This window comes from Mastigoproctus giganteus, chromosome 3, assembly GCF_048544385.1.
Source record: "Mastigoproctus giganteus isolate SK-2022 chromosome 3, ASM4854438v1, whole genome shotgun sequence".
Classification (NCBI taxonomy): domain Eukaryota; kingdom Metazoa; phylum Arthropoda; class Arachnida; order Uropygi; family Thelyphonidae; genus Mastigoproctus; species Mastigoproctus giganteus.
The window spans coordinates 99,597,265-99,618,100 of record NC_143577.1 but is presented as its reverse complement, the minus strand read 5'-3'; the positions used below and the strand labels follow the sequence as shown (position 1 = coordinate 99,618,100).

The window sequence follows — 20,836 nt, the reverse complement described above, 5'->3', positions numbered from 1 at the left end:
AGGTACCCATAGACTGGAGATGTGCAAATGTGACCCCAATTCACAAAGGAGGATCAAAGGCTGACACATGGTTTAACTTCGGTTCCAGGAAAATTAATGGAGGCACTGGTTAAAGAAGCACTGCAGGACCATCTAGACAAGAATTCAGTTATAGCTCAGACACAGCATGGTTTGTTAAGGGCAGGTCTTGTCTGACCAATTTGATTGGATACTATGATGTAGTCACAAAAGAACTTGGTATTTGGATTTTAGGAGCATTAGCAACTAAGGCCATATTGCTCCGGGATATGCGGTGGTCATTCCCTGACCTTTCCGCATCCTCCATATTTGGTGGTGACGGGCTCGAACCCCGGTCTAATCAAGAAGCGTGTGCTACGCACTGCTGCTCCTTCCCACCTGGCTACGGAGGCGCCACACACACACACAAAAGAACTGGATGCAGGGAATAACTTTGATATTATATATTTGGATCTTAGAAAGGCTTTTGATACTGTTGCGCATGGAAGACTGCTGCACAAATTGGAGCAGTGTGGCATTGGAGGCAAATTGCTCCTATGGATAAAGGGATGGTTGAATGGCAGAAGACAGAGAGTGGTAATCAATGGACACTGCTCAACGTGGACCAATATTATTAGTGGAGTTCCTCAAGGTTCAGTGTTGGGTCCATTGTTGTTTTCTGTATTTATAAATGATATTGATGATGGTATATCAAGCTTAATGTCCAAGTTTGCAGACGATACAAAGGTTGGCAGGGTTGTTAAGGACACTACTGATGCTATGCTGCTGCAACAGGATCTGGAAAGGTTGAGTAGATGGGCTGAGAGGTGGCAAATGAAGTTTAACATTGACAAACGTAAAGTACTACATATGGGAAACAGTAACCCCAGATCAACGTATCAACTCTGTGGTACTACGCTGACAGTGGTAGAGAATGAAAAGGACCTGGGGGTAATTGTGCAGGCAGATATGAAGTTCTCTGGGCAGTGCAGACAAGCTGAAAGAGTAGCTCATGGTGTCTTGTCAATGATATACAGGAAGTTTTCTAGCAGGGATAGGGATGTGATTATTCCATTGTATAAGGCATTGGTCAGGCCACACCTTGAGTACTGTATACAGGTCTGGAGGCCTCATTTCAAGAAGGATGTAGAGCTGCTGGAAAGAGTACAGAGAAGGGAAACAAGATTAGTGAATGGAACAAAGGGTTGCTCTTACGAAGAAAGGCTTAAGTTTGCAAATTACAGAATCTGGAGACTAGGCATCGGCAAGGTGATCTGATAGAGGTGTATAAGGCTTTGAATGGCTTGAGCATGCTCAATGCTGATGGGATTCTTCCTCTTGCTCAGAATAATCACCTGAGAGGGCATAAATTCAAATTGAGGAAGGACGGATATCGGAAAAATGTGCGGAAATTTGCCTTTAGCCAGCGGGCAGTCGGTTTGTGGAATAGACTTCCATCACTTGTTGTTGAAGTTGATAGCCTAAACAAATTTAAGGCTCAGCTGGACAGGTATTTCGAACGAACGGAGGGATAAAATGGGAGTAGTGGTTGTGTGTGTGTGTTTTTTTTTTTTTTTTTTTTTGGCTGATGCTGCATAAGCTTGCTTTCTTGTATCATATGCCTCTACTAATGCTAATGCTAATGCTAAAAATATGGCTACGAATAACAAGGGAATGTGAAAATATCAAAGAAGGTGATGACGTTAGCGAATAAAATTGAGTTATTGGACAAAATTTCTATTGGTGAAAGTGTCTTCTCAGTGGCAAAACATTATAAAATCAATGAGTCAAAGGTGCGATCAATCTAGAAATCGGAAGAAAAAATCCGCCGTAGTGTCCGTGAAAACGCACTAATTGCTTCAAAAATTTGCTCTGTAACTGGTGATGTTAAATTAGAAAAAATGGAAAAAGCTTTAAATCTGTGGATAGAAGACCAAACTCAAAATAAAATTCCATTAAGTTCACTCATCATTCGTGAAAAGGAAGAACTCCTTTATCAACACTTTAGCGAAACTGGTGATAGCACTGGCTGGATAAGTTTTTTTAGCTATAGCAAAGGTGCTGGATTGAAAGATTTGTTTGAAATTTCTAATAAATATTACATTTAATATTAAATTGTTTCTTATTTTCATTTCGATGCCATATGCTTGCATTTCACTATGTTCTGTCTATGTACATAGTCATATTATGAAGGTACATATAATACATACATATACAAAATTTTAGACTAGTTTTTCTTATATATTTCATACTTTGGAACGGAACCCCTTTATTACTATGGGAGCCATAACTCACTATTCACGTTTTCGGTATTCGCGACATTTCTCAGGAACATAACCCCCGCGAATAGCGGGGGTTTACTGTACTTTGATCCAAGCGTGAGGTGGGATTCGAACCGGCAACCTTTGGGTTGCCAGGAAGGCCCTTTACCCACCCGGCTAGCCAGGTCAGCTAAGGAGGTGATTATCCCCTTGTATAAGGCAATGGTCAGGCCACACCTTGAGTGCTGTACACAGGTCTGGAGGCTTCATTTTAAGTACAGAGAAGGGCAACAAAATTAGTGAATGGAACAAAGGTTTGCTCTTATGAAGAAAGGCTTAAGTTTTGCAAATTAGAGTGGTTTGGAGACTAGGCACCTGCGAGGTGATCTGATAGAGGTGTATAAAGCCTTGAATGGTTTGAGCATGCTGATGGGATTCTTCCTCTTGCTCAGAATAATCACCTGAGAGGGCATAAATTCAAATTGAGGAAAGACAGATGTAGGATAAATGTGCGGAAGTTTGCCTTTAGCCGGCAGGTAGTTGGTTGGTGGAACAGACTTCCATCCTTTGTTGTGGAAGTTGATAGCCTGAACCCCAGGGGCTCACATCTGGTGAGTATGGGCTTGGCACACCCAGGGTCCTGAGCTGGATATAATCATTCTTCTCTTCCTTGGTGATTTCCTTCTACTTCTGACTCTCTCTCTCTCTCTCTCTCTCTCTCTCTCTCTCTCTCTCTTTCTCTCTGTTAGGGTAACTTGGAAATTTTTTTTTAGCTGGTGCAGCATAAGCCTCAGTCTTCATTGCACCATATAGCTAATAATAATAATAAAAAAAAATTTAATGCTGAGCTTTACAGGTATTTGGAAAGAACGGAGGAATGGAATGGGAGCGTTTTTTTTTTTTCCCCCCCCCTGGCTGATGCTGCATAAGCTTGTTTCTTGCATCATATGCCTCTACTAATGCTAAAGAAATCGTGTGCTACGCACTGCTGCTCCTGCCCACCTGGCTACGGAGGCGCCTGCTAAAACCAACTTATGCAGGGGGCTTAAAGAGAGAGAGAGAGAGATATTGTATTGTATGGAACAACTTACTTCAAAAGCCGTGTATTGGATAACCAAAGATTGTTTTTTGAAACATGGATCCAAAAAAGGTAAAGCATTATCTAAACTTGTCCAAATTGGTTTACCATAAACGTTGAAAAGTTTAACATTGACAAGCACAAAGTACTGCATATTTGTAGCAGTAACCCCAGAGTAAAGTATGAACTGTGGGGTACTACACTCAAGGTAGTGGAGAATGAAAAAGACTGGGGGTATTGTGAAGTCAGGTATGAAGTTCTCTGAGCATTGCAGACAGGCTGCCAGAATAGCTCATGGGGTTTTGTCAATGATATATAGGAATTTTGCTAGCAGGGATAAGGAGGTGATTATTCCTTTGTATAGGGCAATGGTCAGTCACACCTTGAGTGCTGCATACAGGTCTGGAGGCCTCATTTTAGGAAGGATATAGAGTTGCTAGAACAAGTATAGAGAAGGGCAACAAAATTGGGGAGGGGAACAAAGAGGTGCTCTTACCAAGAAAGGCTTAATTTCTGCAAATTGTTGCATCTGGTGACTAGGCAATTGTGAGGTGTTTAAGGATTTGAATTGTTTGAGCACGCTCAATGCTGATAGGATTCTTCCTCTTGCTCAGATTACACACTTGAGGGGGCATAAATTCAAACTGGGTAAAGGCGGTTGCAGAATAGATGTGCAGAAATTTGCCTTTAGCCAGTGATGGTCGATTGCTGGAACAAACTTCCATCTGTCATTGTGGAAGTTGATAGCTTAAATAAATTCAAGGAAGAACTATACAGAACTTCTGGAGGGAATAGAGAGATGAAATGGAATGTGTGTGTGTGTGTGTGTGTGTGTGTGTGTGTGTGTGTGTGTGTGTGTGTGTGTGTGTGTGTGTGTGTGTGTGTGTGTGTGTGTGTGTGTTTGCTGATCCTGTATAAGCTTGCTCTCTTGCATCATATGCGACTACTAATGTCAATCAATATTATACATTTCAAATTTAAACTTCATACCAAATATAAAAATGAATAGCATCACTTTCCATATGACTCATTTATCCCATCTAACAGTTTGTCTAGTTCTTCCCTGAATTTCAGGAAGTTTGTTCCAACAATCCTTTGCCCAAATGCAAATCTATAATTCATTCTTCTGCACATCTATAATACAATGAAAGTTCCTCAATTTAATTTTTGTCCCATTTAGTCTATGTAGTCAGAACAACAAGAATTATTCCATCAACATTGAACTTACTCAATCCATTCAAAGCCTTAAATATCTCACTCAGACCCCCCCCCTTGTAGGTACCTAGTCTCCAGATACCACAATTTGCAGAACTTCACCTTTCCTGGTACAAGCACCCCTTTCATTTCCCCTCACTAATTTTGTTGCTCTTCTTTGAGCATCTGGACCAACAGATCCAAGTCCTTCCTAAAATGAGGCAGCCAGATTTGTATACAGTACTCAAGGCATATCCTAAACATTGTTTATACAATGGGATAATCACCTCCTCATCCTTGCTAGCAAAATTCCTACATACCATGGACAAAATCATAGGAGGTGTTGTGGCTGCCTGTCTGTATTGCTCAGAGAACTTTATATCTGACTGCATAATTATCCTGAGGTCTTTTTCATTCTCCACTACCCTGATTAACCACTCTGCCAACCTTTTGTATCATCTGAAAACATTAAGTTTGATATACCATCATCAATATCCTTGATAAATATTCAAAACAAGAATGGGCCCAGAACACAATCCTCGGGGACTGCACTAATAATATTAATCCAAGAAGAACAGTGCCCACTGATAAACACCCTGCCTTTTTCCACTCAACAATCCCTTTAACCATAGCAGTAACTCAGCCCTAAAGAACAAAAGGAACAAACTTCCATCAGTTGTCGTGGGAGTGGATAGTTTGAATAAATCAAGAACTAGATAAATTATTGGATAGACAGGTGATGTGGGAAGGGGTTTTTTTTTTTTTGCCTGATGCTTTATAAGCCTACTTTCATGCATCATATGCCACTACCACTAATTAGAAATGAAGAAAGGAAGGACAAATTTCACCCATATCATTTCTATATAATACCACACTGATCTGATACAAAAAATTTCACTGTAAAAAAAAATATATAAGCCTACAAAGGATAATAATTCAAATAATTCCATAATACAAAATTACATAAATTACTTAAATTCATAGAAGAACAGTTATTGTAGATATTTTATCAGGCTTCTTAGTTGTTTTTTGTTTAATACACTGTTCCTTATATTTTTATTTGTAATTCCTACAATTTAACTTTCCATAAACAGGGGTTTTGATTAAAATCTACTCTGCACGTTAGCTATAGTTTATTTTCATAACGAACCATGTTAAAAAAAAAAATTTTGACAGATGAGAAAATAGATTCATAATTTATATACTAATCTAATCATACAGAACAGATGTTATAATGAATATTATGATAGACTGATGGAACGTTATGATGGTTTATATATACCATAGAAATAAAAACCAAGAGAAATGCTTAACAACCACCTATGGGCTCTAAATTGCAGTCCTTTTCAACTTTTTTTATTTTAAAAAGAATCTTGCAATAGAAAAAAGATTGACTTTCAAGCAGCAAATCATTGGCTGTTTTAAAATTGTATAAACATATACGGTACATAATGTATAAATAATAAATGCAAATTACTGTATTTTTCTCTCAAATTTTCCCCAATTCCCTTTTATATATAGTGCACATTTAGAAAAGATTATCCAAAAAAAATCAACTATCTGAAATGCCCTTGGTCCGAAATGTTAATAAGTGGGATTCTATTATAGTTGTAAACTCTTCTGACCGATGGTCAGAAAAGTTTACAACCATAATATGCAGGGTGTCCATAAATGTTTCCGAGTTTGATATTTTTTTTTTATTCAGAATTACTTCAAGCTACACTCATGAAAAATATACCACCTGAAAGACCAATTCAATAAGATTTATTTAAAATTGGCATTAGACTGCCAGTTTTGCATTCTACCCGCTATGCAGCGCTACATTTGCCAAAATGGCGACCAGGCTTGAGAAAGTATACTGTGTGTTCTGCCTGATCTGACACCAATGGATTTCTTTTTGTGTGGTTATGTGAAGGATAATGTGTACATCTCTTCACTACAAATGACACTGTAGAAGCTGAAGGCACAGATCACAGAAGCCTTTTGTAAAATTGATCACAAAATGAAACACATCGTGTGGCAGGAGATTGAATATCACTATGATATCATTCGAGTTACTCATGATGCCCATATTGAACTTTACCAATGACTTTATGTTCATAAAACTTACTGAATTGATCTTTCAGCTGGTATGTATTTCATAAGTGTAGCTTGAAATAATTTTGAATAAAAAACTATCAAAATCAAAAACATCATTTACAGATACCGTATAATATAAACTACAGGAAACAGAAATAACCTACAGCTAATATAGAAGAAGAACAATCTATATTGCAACAATGATAATAATAATAAGATACAAAATATTGTTTATGTTTCAACCTACCAGTCACAGCCACAGGCCAGGGATTTATATGTTCAAGGATCAATGAATTTGAATTATAAATTAAAAGGTAGGGGTATTTGCAAACATAATATACAAAGCAGCTAATATTTAAATAGAAGTAATTTTTAAATAGGACTGAAGTAAATAGAGCAATTAGTTTGTTTTTAGACCTGAGACAACTTTTGTAATCAATGGATATTTAAATAACATACATCCAGACTATTGGAAGGCAAGGCACAGTTCTAACTTTTCAGTTTGGCGAGGATTCTCTTCCTGTATCTTTTGTTGTTGACCACTTCTTGGAAGTCTCCATTGATCGCTTGCAGTAAGGGCAGCATTTGCTTTGGAACAAATCTGTCGGTAAGCACTAGCTGGTTATGGTGGGCTAGCAGCTGTGCTGAAGACTGGAGATAAGGGGAAGGAATGCACCAAGAGGTAACTACCGTCAGGGGTAAAGGAAAGGGTTTTTGCTTCCGTAAAGGGGAGTACAGTGGTCTCAGACAGTTTTTAAATTCTGTACAGTAGGATCAACTGACGATGTTACAAACAGTAAATTCTAAGTGGGATGCATTCAAAGAATTAATCGTGGAAGCTACTAGACTTTATATACCGATTAAGAAATATCGTTCAAGGTTTAGGCCTAAATGGTTATCAAATGAACTAATGAGACTCGTGACAGAGAAGAAAAATGCATGGGATGCATATAGATTATCAGGTGACGCAGAAGCCTGTGGCAGATATAAGCTAGTCTGTAATCAGGTCACAAAGGAGGTTCGGCAGGCGAAGGCGGATTACGAGAAATCTTTGGCAAAAGATGCTAAGAAAAACTGCAAGGATTTCTTTACTTATATAAACTCTAAAAGGAAGGGGATGAATATGATTGGTCCACTTGACATCGATGGTTCGACTGTTGATGATCCTGCTCAGATAGCAAACAAACTGAATGAGTATTTTGCATCTACATTCACATGTGAGGAATTATTACATTTTGAAAATGGAAGAAGGTTATCAAATTGTAGCAGTGTGCTTAATGATTTTGTAATAACTGAGAGCAAAGTGGAGGAGAAATTGTTGAAGTTAAACATAAGAAAGGCACCTGGGGTGGATGGGATCTATCCAGTTATTTTAAAGGAGGCGGCAAAGCAACTAAGCAAACCTTTAGCCATAATTATGAGAGCATCCTTGGACTCAGGGGAGGTTCCCACGGACTGGAGATGTGCAAATGTGTCCCCAATTCACAAAGGTGGATCGAAGGGTGACACGAGTAATTACAGACCAGTTAGTTTAACTTCTGTTCCGGGTAAAATAATGGAGTCGCTGGTTAAAGATGCATTGCAGAATCATCTAGACAAGACTGCAGCAATAATTCAAACACAGCATGGGTTTGTTAAGGGAAAGTCTTGTCTGACAAATATGATTGGTTATTATGATGTGGTCACAAAGGAACTGGATGCAAAAAATAATTTTGATATCATATACTTGGATTTCAGGAAAGCTTTTGACACTGTTGCGCATGGAAGACTACTGTACAAATTGAAGCAGAATGGTATTAAGGGTAAGTTGCTACAATGGATAAAAGGATGGTTAAGTGGGAGAAGGCAGAGGGTGGTAATCAATGGGTGCTGCTCTTCGTGGACTAATGTTATTAGTGGAGTCCCACAGAGTTCGGTGTTGGGTCCACTGTTGTTTTGTGTATTTATCAATGATATTGATGAAGGTATATCAGGCTTAATGTCGAAGTTTGCAGATGACACAAAGGTTGGCAGGGTTGTTAATGACACTAATGGCAGAGTGCTACTGCAACAGGATCTAGATAATTTGGGCAGATGGGCTAAGAAGTGGCAACTGAAGTTCAACCTTGACAAATGCAAAGTACTGCATATGGGTAGAAGTAACCCCAGAGAAACGTACCAACTGTGTGGTACTACACTTAAGGTGGTAGAAAATGAAAAAGACCTGGGAGTAATTGTGCAGTCAGATATGAAGTTTTCTGAGCAGTGCAGACAGGCTGCTAGGGCAGGTCATGGGGTTTTGTCAATGATATATAGGAATTTTGCTAGCAGGGAAAAGGAGGTGATTGTCCCTCTGTATAAGGCAATGGTCAGGCCACGCCTTGAGTACTGCGTACAGGTCTGGAGGCCTCATTTTAGGAAGGATGTAGATTTGCTTGAGCGTGTACAGAGAAGAGCAACACGATTGGTGAGGGGAATGAAGGGATTCTCTTACCAAGAGAGGCTTAAGTTCTGCAAATTGCAGTGGCTGGAGACTAGGCACCTGCACGGTGATCTGATTGAGGTCTATAAGGCCTTGAATGGGTTGAGCACGCTGAATTCTGATGGTATCCTTCCATTTGTTCAGATTACCAACCTACGGGGACATAAGTTCAAATTAAGAAAGGACAGATGTAGAATAGATGTGCGGAAATTTGCCTTTAGCCAGCGGGTGGTTAATTGCTGGAAGAAACTTCCATCTGTCGTTGTAGAAGTTGATAGGTTAAATAAATTTAAGGAGGAACTGGACAGGCATTTGGAGGGAATGGTGTGATTTTTTTTTTTTTTTTTTTTTTTGGCTGATGCTGCATAAGCTCCTACACTTGCTTTCTTGCATCATGTGCCACTACTACTACTACTACTACTACTACTACTATCCCAGAAATCCGGCTTTGTAATTTTAGCAGTGGCCATCTTGACCATAAATAGCAGACTTCTTTCTCCAAAGTAGGATCAGAGCCTGCGCAGTTTAGCATTAGCATTAGTAGAAGCACATGATGCAAGAAAGCAAGCTTATACAGAATCAGCCAAAAAAAAAACACACCCTTCCCATTTTACTGATCCATTCGTTCCAAATGTTTGTCTAGTTCTGCCTTGAATTTAATTAAGCTATCAACTTCCACAACAACAGATGGAAGTTTTTTCCAGCAATCAACTACCCGCTGGCTAAAGGCAAACTTTTGCACATCTGTTCTACAACTGTCTTTCCTCAGTTTGAATCTATGCCCGCTCAGGTTTGTAATCTGAGCAAGAGGAAGAATCCCATTAGCATTGAGTCTGCTCAATCCATTCAAGGCCTTATACACCTCAATCAGATCACCTCGCATGTGCCTAGTCTTCAGAAGCTGTAATTTCCATCAGAACGCTAAGTTGGCATGTAATTTCTTCACATTCTTGCACCAAGCACACACACAAAGACATCCTCCACGGCTAGATCATGTCCTGTTTGAGAGAGATCCGTAAACATGTTGTATTTTTCACATTTTTTTCGACTGTGATGCATCTAATATTGCTTGAGAATTGACCCCTTCCGTTTTCCCCCGAACCACAGCACTTTCACAATTTGCTTTGCTGCTCTAGTTTGGGGCATGATTTCCATTTAAATACAATTTAATTAACAATAAAAATTAAAAGGATTTATAAATTTAATTGATTAATTGCCAATACTATACTATACTAAGCTAACAGATTCCTACTACATTGCTTTTTCTATCTAGTTTTATGTTATACCTTACGCTATTAAGTTTGAGATATACCTAAGGCTATTCTGTATTGATGTTACACAATGGCGGCAAGTTTCAAACAGTACAAGTTTTACCAATACTAAGTAATAACCCACAAAATCTCTTAAGTTCAAAATAAATTAAGTATCATAACTGGGTATATAAAGCTACTTCTAGAATGTAAATTAATATGCCAATTAAGTCAATAAAAATGGTAAAAATTTAAGAAAAATTCTTTATTAGCTGGAGCTGTAAAAACTTCGTCCTCACCAAGCTAATTTCATTTCCAAACCCCTGTTGAAGGGCATCTGCTAACTGCATTGATCTGAGAGCTGGGGGAAGGTGGAGTTTGGTGTTGGCCCATTTTAGAAGCCAGAATTTAGCAGCAAATATCCTTTTAATGTTGGATTCGGCAGCCGAGGCCCATATCTTTGAGGCATAAAGTATAGATTTCATATGATATACCTTTTTACCAAGTGTAGGTTGTTAGTGTGGAGCAGCCATTGCTTGGCAACTCAGCATAGTGAAGTCATCCTCAAATATATAAGGCTAACATGAGTGAAGGACAGCTTGGAGTCGAAAACAATCTCCAGATCTTTGTGCGTTTGAACACTTGGAACTGAGGAACCAATGAGCGCAGCTCCAGCATTGTTGAACTGCCCTTTAGTGAAAAGATGATATGTGCCGATTTCAGGGGTTGGGGTTGATTTGGAGGTTGAATGCATTGAGGTAGTCAGCTATGTCCTGTAGTTTCCTGTTGATTTGCTAAGTGGTTTCGGCTGCCGAGCCGGATGGCAATATCCTAGTAAGGAGCTTGACATCGTTAGCATATATGATCAAATTGCATTTGCTGGCCATGAACAGCACTATGATTACTGTGAAGAGAAGGCCGGACAGGACCCCTCCTTGAGGCACACCAGCAGTTATCTAATGCATGAAGGTCTTTGTTCCAATCTTTAGCACAAGGGTCCTCTTGGATAGAAGAGATTCTAGGAACCAGAGAACGTTGCCGTGGAAATCGAAATAGCTTTCTAGTAGATGTAGGAGTTGGGGTATGTATATGGCATCAAACAGAATGGATGTCAAGATATATAATTGACAGCTCCTGTCTTTGTTCTAAGGCTTCTAAAATGTGCAGTGTTGTCGTTGATTAGTTATAGTTGATCTTCCAGAGGTCCCGTAGTGTATTTGCTCAGGACTGTTGCAGAGAACATGATGGGAGATGGATGGTAGTAGAGCTTTCTTCGTGATTTTTAGCAATACAGAGGGGGCAAGCGATGGGTCTGTATTGGCTAGGGAGAGTTGAGTGTTGATGCTTAGGAAGAGGCTGGGCAGAGTACCTATTCCACTGTGGTGGAGAGTAATGATCTTCAAGGCATCTGTTATATAGGTTGAGGAGTGGATTGACGATGAAGACACAAGCATTTGATGAAGAACTGAGGAATGCCATAGTAACCCGTGGTTGCTGTGAATGGGAGAGCATTAATGGCCTGTATCAGTTGTTTCTTGGAAATTCGGATTTTAGTGACCCCCACCAGTGGGATGAGAGTGACTGAAACCTGGCAGGTTAGTTAGAGCTTGAGGCTGTTTAGAAAATCTGGTGATGTAGTCGAGCCACTCAACCAGGTTAATGTTATTGGGAGGACTAACCTTTTTTGTTTTGTAGAATGGTTCCCCCTTTTTAGGGTTCTTTCAAGGTGCTTCTTGATTGCTGCTGATTTGTGTCTGTTGAATTCGGCCCTAGCTCTGAAGAATGCAATGCGATCTTGGACATGGCCAGTCTTTCCATTTGGAGTGGAAACTTGGGTTGAGTTGTTTGTTATTTAGGAGCATTAGCAACTAAGGCCATATTGCTCCGGGATATGCGGTGGTCATTCCCTGACCTTTCCGCATCCTCCGTATTTGGTAGTGACGGGCTCAAACCCTGGTCTAATCAAGAAGCGTGTGCTATGCACTGCTGTTCCTTCCCACTTGGCTACGGAGGCGCCACCCCATGCTCTGGGTGCAGGGTGATAGTGACGGCCTTGGTAGTGGTATGAAGGGCAATAGTATTGATCCATATGGTCGTTAAATCAATTGTGAGGCTCAGTTCACAATCATCTAAGATGTTCCATGAGATAGTAGATGCAGCTTCAATGCAGCGCACTGGGTTCAGGAATTGCGGGCAATGACCTTAAGCATATTTGGTTTTGGGGATATTCAAGGTTTTTTTTGGTAGGAGAGCTGTAAATATGATTGGCTGGTGTTCCGATTGAAACATGTCACCTGTGGTTTCTTCAAGTTGACATATCGCCAAAGAATAGACTATGTCCAACAGGTTTTAGTCTCTCGTTGGCCGGTAATTCACTTGGAAGATTTGAAGTGATTGGAGGGATTCTGTGCGCTGACTTTTGAGGTGTTGGATAGACGGCAGAAGATTGCATTCTCCACATATGACATGAGCGGCTGCTAGGTGCAGATTATTTATTAACTAGTTAGTGGCTTTGTTGATAGCCATCATAGTTGCCATTGGAGGAAGGTACATGGATGCAACGTCTGTGTTTCAAAGTTGCCATTAAGGCTTTGACGTCTTGTGAGCTGCTTGAGGCAGAGTGGATGATGGTGAACTCTGCCTTATTGAAGATTATAGCAACTCCACCCTCTTTGTGGTTATTGTGAGAGGCAGCTAGTACATGAAAGCCTGCAGGAATGGAGCAGCTTATATCTGTCTGGTTAGGCTCTAGCCACATTTCAGCAAGGCATAAATATTCTGATATTCTGGAACATTATCTGGATGGTAAGAGAGGGGTCGTTATGCTTATCTTTATGGGAGGGAGCCTTGCTTCCCAGCTATGCACGAGTGAAGGTTCATGACATTGAGAGATCAGGATGGGGATGAGGCGACCTTGGGTTCCCTCACAATGTAGGGCAGTATTAGTAACTTTGGGTGGATTTTACCCCAGTATGTTAGGAGTGGGAAAGTTCTAGTGCTGGCATTCTTTCTGGTAAGCAAGTATAGTTGCCAAGTCAGCTGTGATTGCAGTGGGAGTACTTCTGTTGGAGGTGAGTAGTCACTTTAGGTTTTAAGGTTGAGTTATAATAAATAAACAGCCTGATCCTCATTCCGACAGGCCAAATGGAGACACTTCCTATCAGGTCTACTTTATGTGAGCTACAATTGATTTTAAATGCAGCATATTGTCGACTCCTAGTTTGTATACAGTCGGCTGTAGATTCAGCTCTTTGTATAAGACTTGTTTGACTAGTTCAGGGGTTGTGTATGATGCCAGTTGAGATGCGAAAAGGCTGGTTGTATTCTTTCTGGTCGTGTCTTGGGTCCTGAAAGCTCGCAGCTTGGAGTTTATTGCTGTGTCGTACTTTACAGCTTTTCTCTGAATGTGTGTTTGTTGTCTGATATTGCCACTTAGTGAACCTGCTTTAGATTGGGCAGTGCTACTATTGCATTCATCATCCATCTGAGGTTGAATTGTGCCAACTGAGCTTGCTTGGGCATCGACGTGGCCTGATGAGGTTGTCAATATATTTTCTAGATTGCAGTGGGAAGACAGCAATGGGTTTGGGTCACTATCAGGGGTTGAAATAGGGAGAGAACTGTGCTATTTTATTGTAGTGTACATCATGACTTATGGTGTTTTTGCCACTACTGCTCACCTCGGTAGCTGCGCATGACTTATCCCGGGGAAACTTTGAAGATCAAGCCTCATACATGTTTGTTAGGGCTGTGCAGCCATGTTGGGGCAAAGCAGTTGGGTCAGCAGACTTGCACATAGTACTTCCCATGCTTTCAAGTGTGTGAAAGTTGGCATGTAGGCTGGCATCAATTTGGTGATTTGTTAGGCAACTTGTTATTATTTCTATGAGATCTTCCACCATTTCGTTGATTTTGCTGTTAATGATTTGCTTTAGGGAATGATTTGTCTTTATGTGTTGAATGGTAATTGCTGGTTCAGTTTGACACCCTTCGGACCTCTGTGCAGATGTGCTTTGACCAATTTCAGATCTTTACATGATATACACTGTCTGAGAGGTTGCTGAAGATGCGTCTATACTTGCATCCAATGCGGACAGGTCCAGATGGCCTGGTGTTGGTCTGCAGGGTGCATCAGTATGTGGCGTTATATCTCTAGAGGAGCTGTCCATCTCATAGGTATTATTGTCCATATTTTCTTACAGACTGGCATAGTGTTGAGTATTACCCAGCTTCCGTAAGTTCTGCCTCGATGGGAGTTATCTAATTAGGATTTGGGCTATGCTTGTTGAGTTCTGTGAGTTGTTGTTGTTGGAGAATTTCGAGTTGTCCTTGTGGCTTGATGAACATACTTTCTTGCAGCATGATCCCTTGAATTTCAGCCTGGCTGCCTTTGATAGTTTCTTCCAGCTGGATGAGATATAGGCCCGAACATCTGGGGCAGACTGCATTGTCACAGCCAATACAGAGGATGAAATCACCAGTCAAATGACAGCATAGGACGCACTTCTGTGTCAAGCTGAGAGATTTTCCGTTTCTGCTCATGGTTGAGAGATTCAATAGACAGGTGTTTGCTTAGTTACATGGATGTCTTGCTGTGAGTTGGCTTCAGGCTAGGGGTTGCGAACTTTTCGCGCAGTTGAATAGTACAGTGACCAAACTCAGTGGGAGGGTGAAGGATAGCAACAGGCGCACTTCAGTTTAATGCTGTGATCGGATAGTAAGCTTTTCAGCACTTGGGGCTATAGCTAGTGTACAAAAACAGACATTACAATGTGCTGTAGCATTTCATACTCATTTGCAGTGATATGATTATGGAAAAACAGTAAACAGTCAACACTGACTTGCATAGGTTTTTCATCAATAAAACCTAGAGGAAAGAAGTGTTAGAAGCTTGCTCCAATCCCAGAATCAATAAGAACAAGTTTTTGCACCCTCCACACCATCTGCCAAGCTCTCCTGTGTCACAACAAAATTTGTTTGACAGAGAAGTGCCATTTATGTATACAGTAAACCACCGCTATTCGCGGGGGTTACGTTCCTGAGAAATGTTGCGAATACCGAAAACGCGAATACTGAGTTATGGCTCCCATAGAAATACAGGGGTTCCGTTCCAAAGTATGAAATATATAAGAAAAACTAGTCTAAAATTTTGTCTATGTATGTATTATATGTACCTTCATAATATGACTATGTACATAGACAGTACATAGTGAAATGCAAGTATATGGCATCGAAATGAAAATAAGAAACAATTTAATATTAAATGTAATATTTATTAGAAATTTCAAACAAATCTTTCAAACCAGCGTCTTTGCTAGCAAAAAAACTTATCCCGCCAGTGCTATCACCAGTTTCGCTAAAGTGTTGATAAAGGAGTTTTGCCTTTTCACGAATGATGAGTAAACTTAACGGAATTTTATTTTGAGTTCGGTCTTCTATCCACAGATTTAAAGCTTTTTCCATTTTTTCTAATTTAACATCACGAGTTACAGAGCAAATTTTTGAAGCAATTAGCGCGTTTTCACGGACCCTACGGCGGATTTTTTCTTCCGATTTTTTTGATTGATCGTACCGTTGACTCATTGATTTTATAATATTTTGCCACTGAGGAGACACTTTCACCATTAGAAATTTTATCTAATAACTCAATTTTATTCGCTAATGTCATCACCTTCTTTGATATTTTCACATTTCTCTTGTTATTCGTAGCCATATTTTTGTACAGGTTAGAAAGAATTTGTCCACAATAAAGTCACTTTCTTCTGTTAACACACTCGAAAAAGTCTGTTTTACACTGCAAAATGGTAGATTTATCATTTTTGTAAGCATATCAATTTATAAATTGATAAATTTATTCAATTTATAAGCACAGAAATTAAAAGCAAACGACAAAACCTTCCATGACAAGCGCATAACACATACTGAACAAGGATTAGCGAGAAACATCCACGCTCGCGATTTTGTCACCCCTCTCCCCCCACCCACTGAGCGCTGTTTTAACCGGGAAAGATAATTTTAGCCACGCTCATGTTTTTTTATGGCGGAAAATATTCACGGCGCTTTAAAATTCACATTTTTTTTTAGGTTTCGTTTTATATTAAATCGGCGATCGCGAAACCGCGAATAGAGATACCGCGAATAGCGAGGGTTTGCTGTATTTTTATTGTAAATATAACTGTATGATGTAGCTTGTAAATATAGTTAATACTGCGTAATGTGAGGAAATGTAATAACATGTTTACATTTTTAATTTTACAGTGTGCACATAACTAATTATCTATTCTGATGTGAACCCCTGGCCTTTGGCTGTGACGGGACAATTGCAACTTCACACTTACATCTATATACATTGTATTCATTTAGTTGCAATAAAAATTTTCTCTTTCTTTCTCTCTAAATAATATTTACCTGATTCAGATGGTAGAATGAAAGCTTTGTCAAAGCTTTCATTCTACTACCAAAATATAAGTGATGTGTACTTCATCCATAGGTTAAACTTAAAACCACTGTAATTAGCATTAAATGGCAGAGCACACTACCTGACCAAATCACACAGATGGATGCTAACACTTTCTTGCTATCTTAATATATTAATACTTAATCTCTTAACATCTCTCTTAATATAATCTGTATGCCAGAGTATAAACAGAATATTCTTAACCGTAACAGAACAGTTAGAGACTAAAAAAGGTGTTTAGGGCTGAAAGCCTCAGACTATGGGAAATTTACTAAATGAAGAAGTTAGTGCAAAGCATCATTTTGGTTCATAGTAAATCACAAAAATAAGTGAAATGGCATTGTTTTTGTTACATCTCATATTGTGAATGCCTTCAAAATGAGCCATCATATCATATTGTACTACCTACCTCAAATAAGCAACACTTCTCCAGTAGAGAAGACTAATCTGCCAAGAATAAGTAACTGCTGGTGAAGCGTTGCTTATTCAAGGTATGGCAATATTATGGCAATTTGTGAAGGAATTCACAATGTGAGATGTAACAAAATGATGCCATTTCACCTACTTCGGTGATTTATTAAGAACTAAAATTATGATTTGCACTAAATTGTTTGGCCAGAAAAGTTACTTTAATTTTTTTTTTTTTAATTCAGTTTTGTAATCAGAACAACTGATACTTGTTTTACTTATTAGGTAGAACAATGCCTATAATCTCCTTGGTTTCTTCCCTCATCTGCTTATTGCATAAAAATCATTATTTCAAAGGGGAAAAAGAATTCAGTGATCAGATAACCAATAATTTTAACTAATTAAAGTTAGTTTAGCTAATTAAATTAATTAATATGATTGGAAAGTGCACAAATCATTTACTTACCTTTGGCACTAGCTTCATAGATTCATATTCTGCTCTCATCTCATCCATTTCATCATGAACCTCGATAGTTCCTCTTAGCCATGTCAAAGCTGTTTAAAATTATACACCATAATTCACTTATATTTTCAGTACCAGATATAAAAATATATGCAGTTAGCAATCGATATAGGAGGGAATTGTTCATATAAAAATGAATAATATATGCCTAACTTATACTGTGATCCATCTCACTAACATCAGTGTAGTCAAACCATTTCAGTGTTACATGCAATGAACTAATAGCTCAAACATTACTGTGCTATAAAATCTAGTGCAGCAAAATACTTCATATCAGCATTAACTCTCATTATTAATGTATCAATGAATAACATCTTTGATATGTTTAATGCTTCTTAATGGAAGCAACATACAAGAAGTTCAGATTGAAACAGTCCAAATATTAAAAGGTTGGAAGGATGGCAGTAATCAGGGTAAGTTGCTGCAGCAAGATCTGAATGAATTAGACCGATGGGCTGAGAAATGGCAGCTGAAGTTTAACATTGATAAATGCAAGGTGCTGCACATGGTCAGTCCTCGTATAACACGTGTTTACACTACACGAATTCGATCATACACGATTTATAAATAGGGGAACGTCGGATAGGTTTTACAAGGTATCCCTAAGTTGTAGAATGGTAATCCCTTTAGCTCTCTCTCAATTCTTGCTTAGCAGCAGCACTAATATCCTAAGTTGCCTGAAGGCCAGAAGTGCAAACAGTGCGTACCCAGTTAAGTCTCTCCTAAGTTTTTCATTATATGAAAATTTTCTTCACTCAACGGAAACTATTTTAAATGTAATTTACAATGGGAATTCAAAAAAAAATTGCTATAAAAGGAGTTTGTTAAACAGAAGTCCGACTGAGTAATTTAAAATTCTAAAAATGGTTATAAAGTTTTATATAGAAAATATCTTAAAAATAGACAGTGAAAAATGCAAATTTAGTTGAATAACTAAGCTTATTTGAAAAGTAGGTAAACGTTTGAAAAAATGTATGGAATATTACAAATTTTAGCATTAGCATTAGCATTAGTAGAGGCATTTGATGCAAGAAAGCAAGCTTATGCAGCATCAGCCAAAAAAAAACCACTTCCACTTCACCCCTCTGTTCGTTCAAAATACCTGTCCAGCTGAGCCTTAAACTTATTTAGGCTATCAACCTCCACCACAAGGGATGGAAGTCTGTTCCACCAATCAACCACCCGCTGGCTAAAGGCAAATTTCCACATGTCTATCCTACATCTGTCTTTCCTCAATTTGAATTTATGCCCTCTCAGGTGATTTTTCTGAGCGAGAGGAAGAATCCCATCAGCATTCAGCATGCTTAAACCATTCAAGGCTTTATACACCTCTATCAGATCACCTCGCTGGTGCCTAGTCTCCAGGCACTGTAATTTGCAAAACTTAAGCCATTCTTCGTAAGAGCACCCCTTTGTTCCATTCACTAATCTTGTTGCCCTTCTCTGTACTCGTTCCAGCAGCTCTACATCCTTCTTGAAATGAGGCCTCCAGACCTATATACAGTACTCTAGGTGTGGCCTGACCATTGCCTTATACAATGGAATAATCACCTCCTTATCCCTGCTGGAAAAATTCCTGTATATCATTGACAATACTCCATGAGCTACTCTTGCAGCCCGTCTGCACTGCTCAGAGAACTTCATTTCTGCCTGCACAACCACCCCCAAGTCCCTTTCATTCTCTACCACTGCCAGTGTAGTACCACAGAGTTGATACGTTGCTCTGGGGTTGCTGTTTCCCATGTGTAGTACTTTACATTTGTCAATGTTAAACTTCATTTGCCACCTCTCAGCCCATCTGCTCAACCTTTCCAGATCCTGTTGCAGCAGCATAGTGTCAGTAGTGTCCTTGACAACCCTGCCAACCTTTGTATCATCTGCAAACTTGGACATTAAGCTTGATATACCATCATCAATATCATTTATAAATACAGAAAACAATAATGGACCCAACACTGTGCCCTGAGGGACTCCACTAATAACATTAGTCCACGATGAGCAGTGTCCATTGAAGTGTACAACATCCAAATATCACAGGTCATTTGTTAATAAAGGTGCCGGTATGCCATACCATTGCGTACTGTCCCAAAAAAAGCACTGACAACAACACCAATCCCCATCAGGAGAGGAAAATGCCCAGAGCCCACTGTGGTTCTGTCTTGCTTTGAACCCACTATTCACCATGCTCAATAAGAGAAAGTATGGATATACCGTCAAAGAAGGAAAGAAAAACATGTACCCTCTCTCTCTCTCTCTCTCTCTCTCCCACCTGATGTACATTCACACATCAGGAGTTATTCAATGAGGGGAATGCCAAGAAGTTTATCAAACTCTAACAGGGAGCTAAGTGATTTTCTAATAACTGAGAGCAAAGTGGAGGAGAAATTGTTGAAGTTAAACATAAGATGCATTGGAGGATCATCTAGACAAGACAGCAGTAATAATTCAGACACAGCAGGAGTTTGTCAAGGGCAAGTCTTGTCCGACCAATATGATTGAATACTATGACGTGGCCACAAAGGAACTGGATGAAAATATAATTTTGATATCATATACTTGGATTTCAGGATACTGAAATCCAAGCTTTTGATACTGTTGCAGATGGAAGACTACTGTACAAATTGGAGCAGTATGGCCTTAAGGGCAAGTTGCTAAAATGGATAAAAGGAAGGTTGAGTGGGAGAAGACAGAGAGTGGTAATCAATGGATACTGCTCTATGTGCATTAATGTTATTAGTGGTGTCCCTCAGGGTTCGCCGTTGGGCCCATTGTTGTTTTGTGTATTCATCAGTGATAATGATGAAGGTATATCAGGATTAATGTCCAATTTTGCGATTATACAAAGGTTGGCAGGGTTTTTAATGATAGTAAAGACAGTATGCTACTCCAACTGGATCTAAATAAGGTGGGCAAATGGCAACTGAAGTTAACATTGACAAATGCAAAGTACTGCATACGGGTAGCAATAACCCAAGAGGAACATACCAACGGTTTGGTACTACACTCAGGGAAGTGGAAAGTAAAAACAGACCTGGGGGTAATTGGGCAGTCAAATATGAAGTTTCCTGAGTGGTGCAGACTTTTTTTATTTTATGTAACCCCCAAACACGAGAGGTGTTAGAACCTAT

At 39.3% G+C, this 20,836-nt stretch overlaps 2 protein-coding genes across 3 annotated transcripts in view; one reads left to right on the top strand and one right to left on the bottom strand.

Moving 5' to 3' along the window:
- Positions 1-20,836, bottom strand: part of LOC150088182 (solute carrier family 2, facilitated glucose transporter member 1-like) — a 345,132-nt gene that overhangs the window by 82,247 nt on the left and 242,049 nt on the right. For both annotated transcript variants that reach the window (XR_016546731.1, XM_090369368.1), the window contains exon 6: positions 17,652-17,740. Coding sequence is in view for 1 of the 2 variants with exons in the window: in XM_090369368.1 (XP_090225494.1) it covers positions 17,652-17,740 (89 nt within the window). In the remaining variant the exon portion in view is untranslated. The remainder of the gene's footprint in view (positions 1-17,651; positions 17,741-20,836) is intronic.
- Scox (Synthesis of cytochrome c oxidase) overlaps positions 1-20,836 on the top strand; it is a 307,125-nt gene that overhangs the window by 251,447 nt on the left and 34,842 nt on the right. The window lies entirely within an intron of this gene.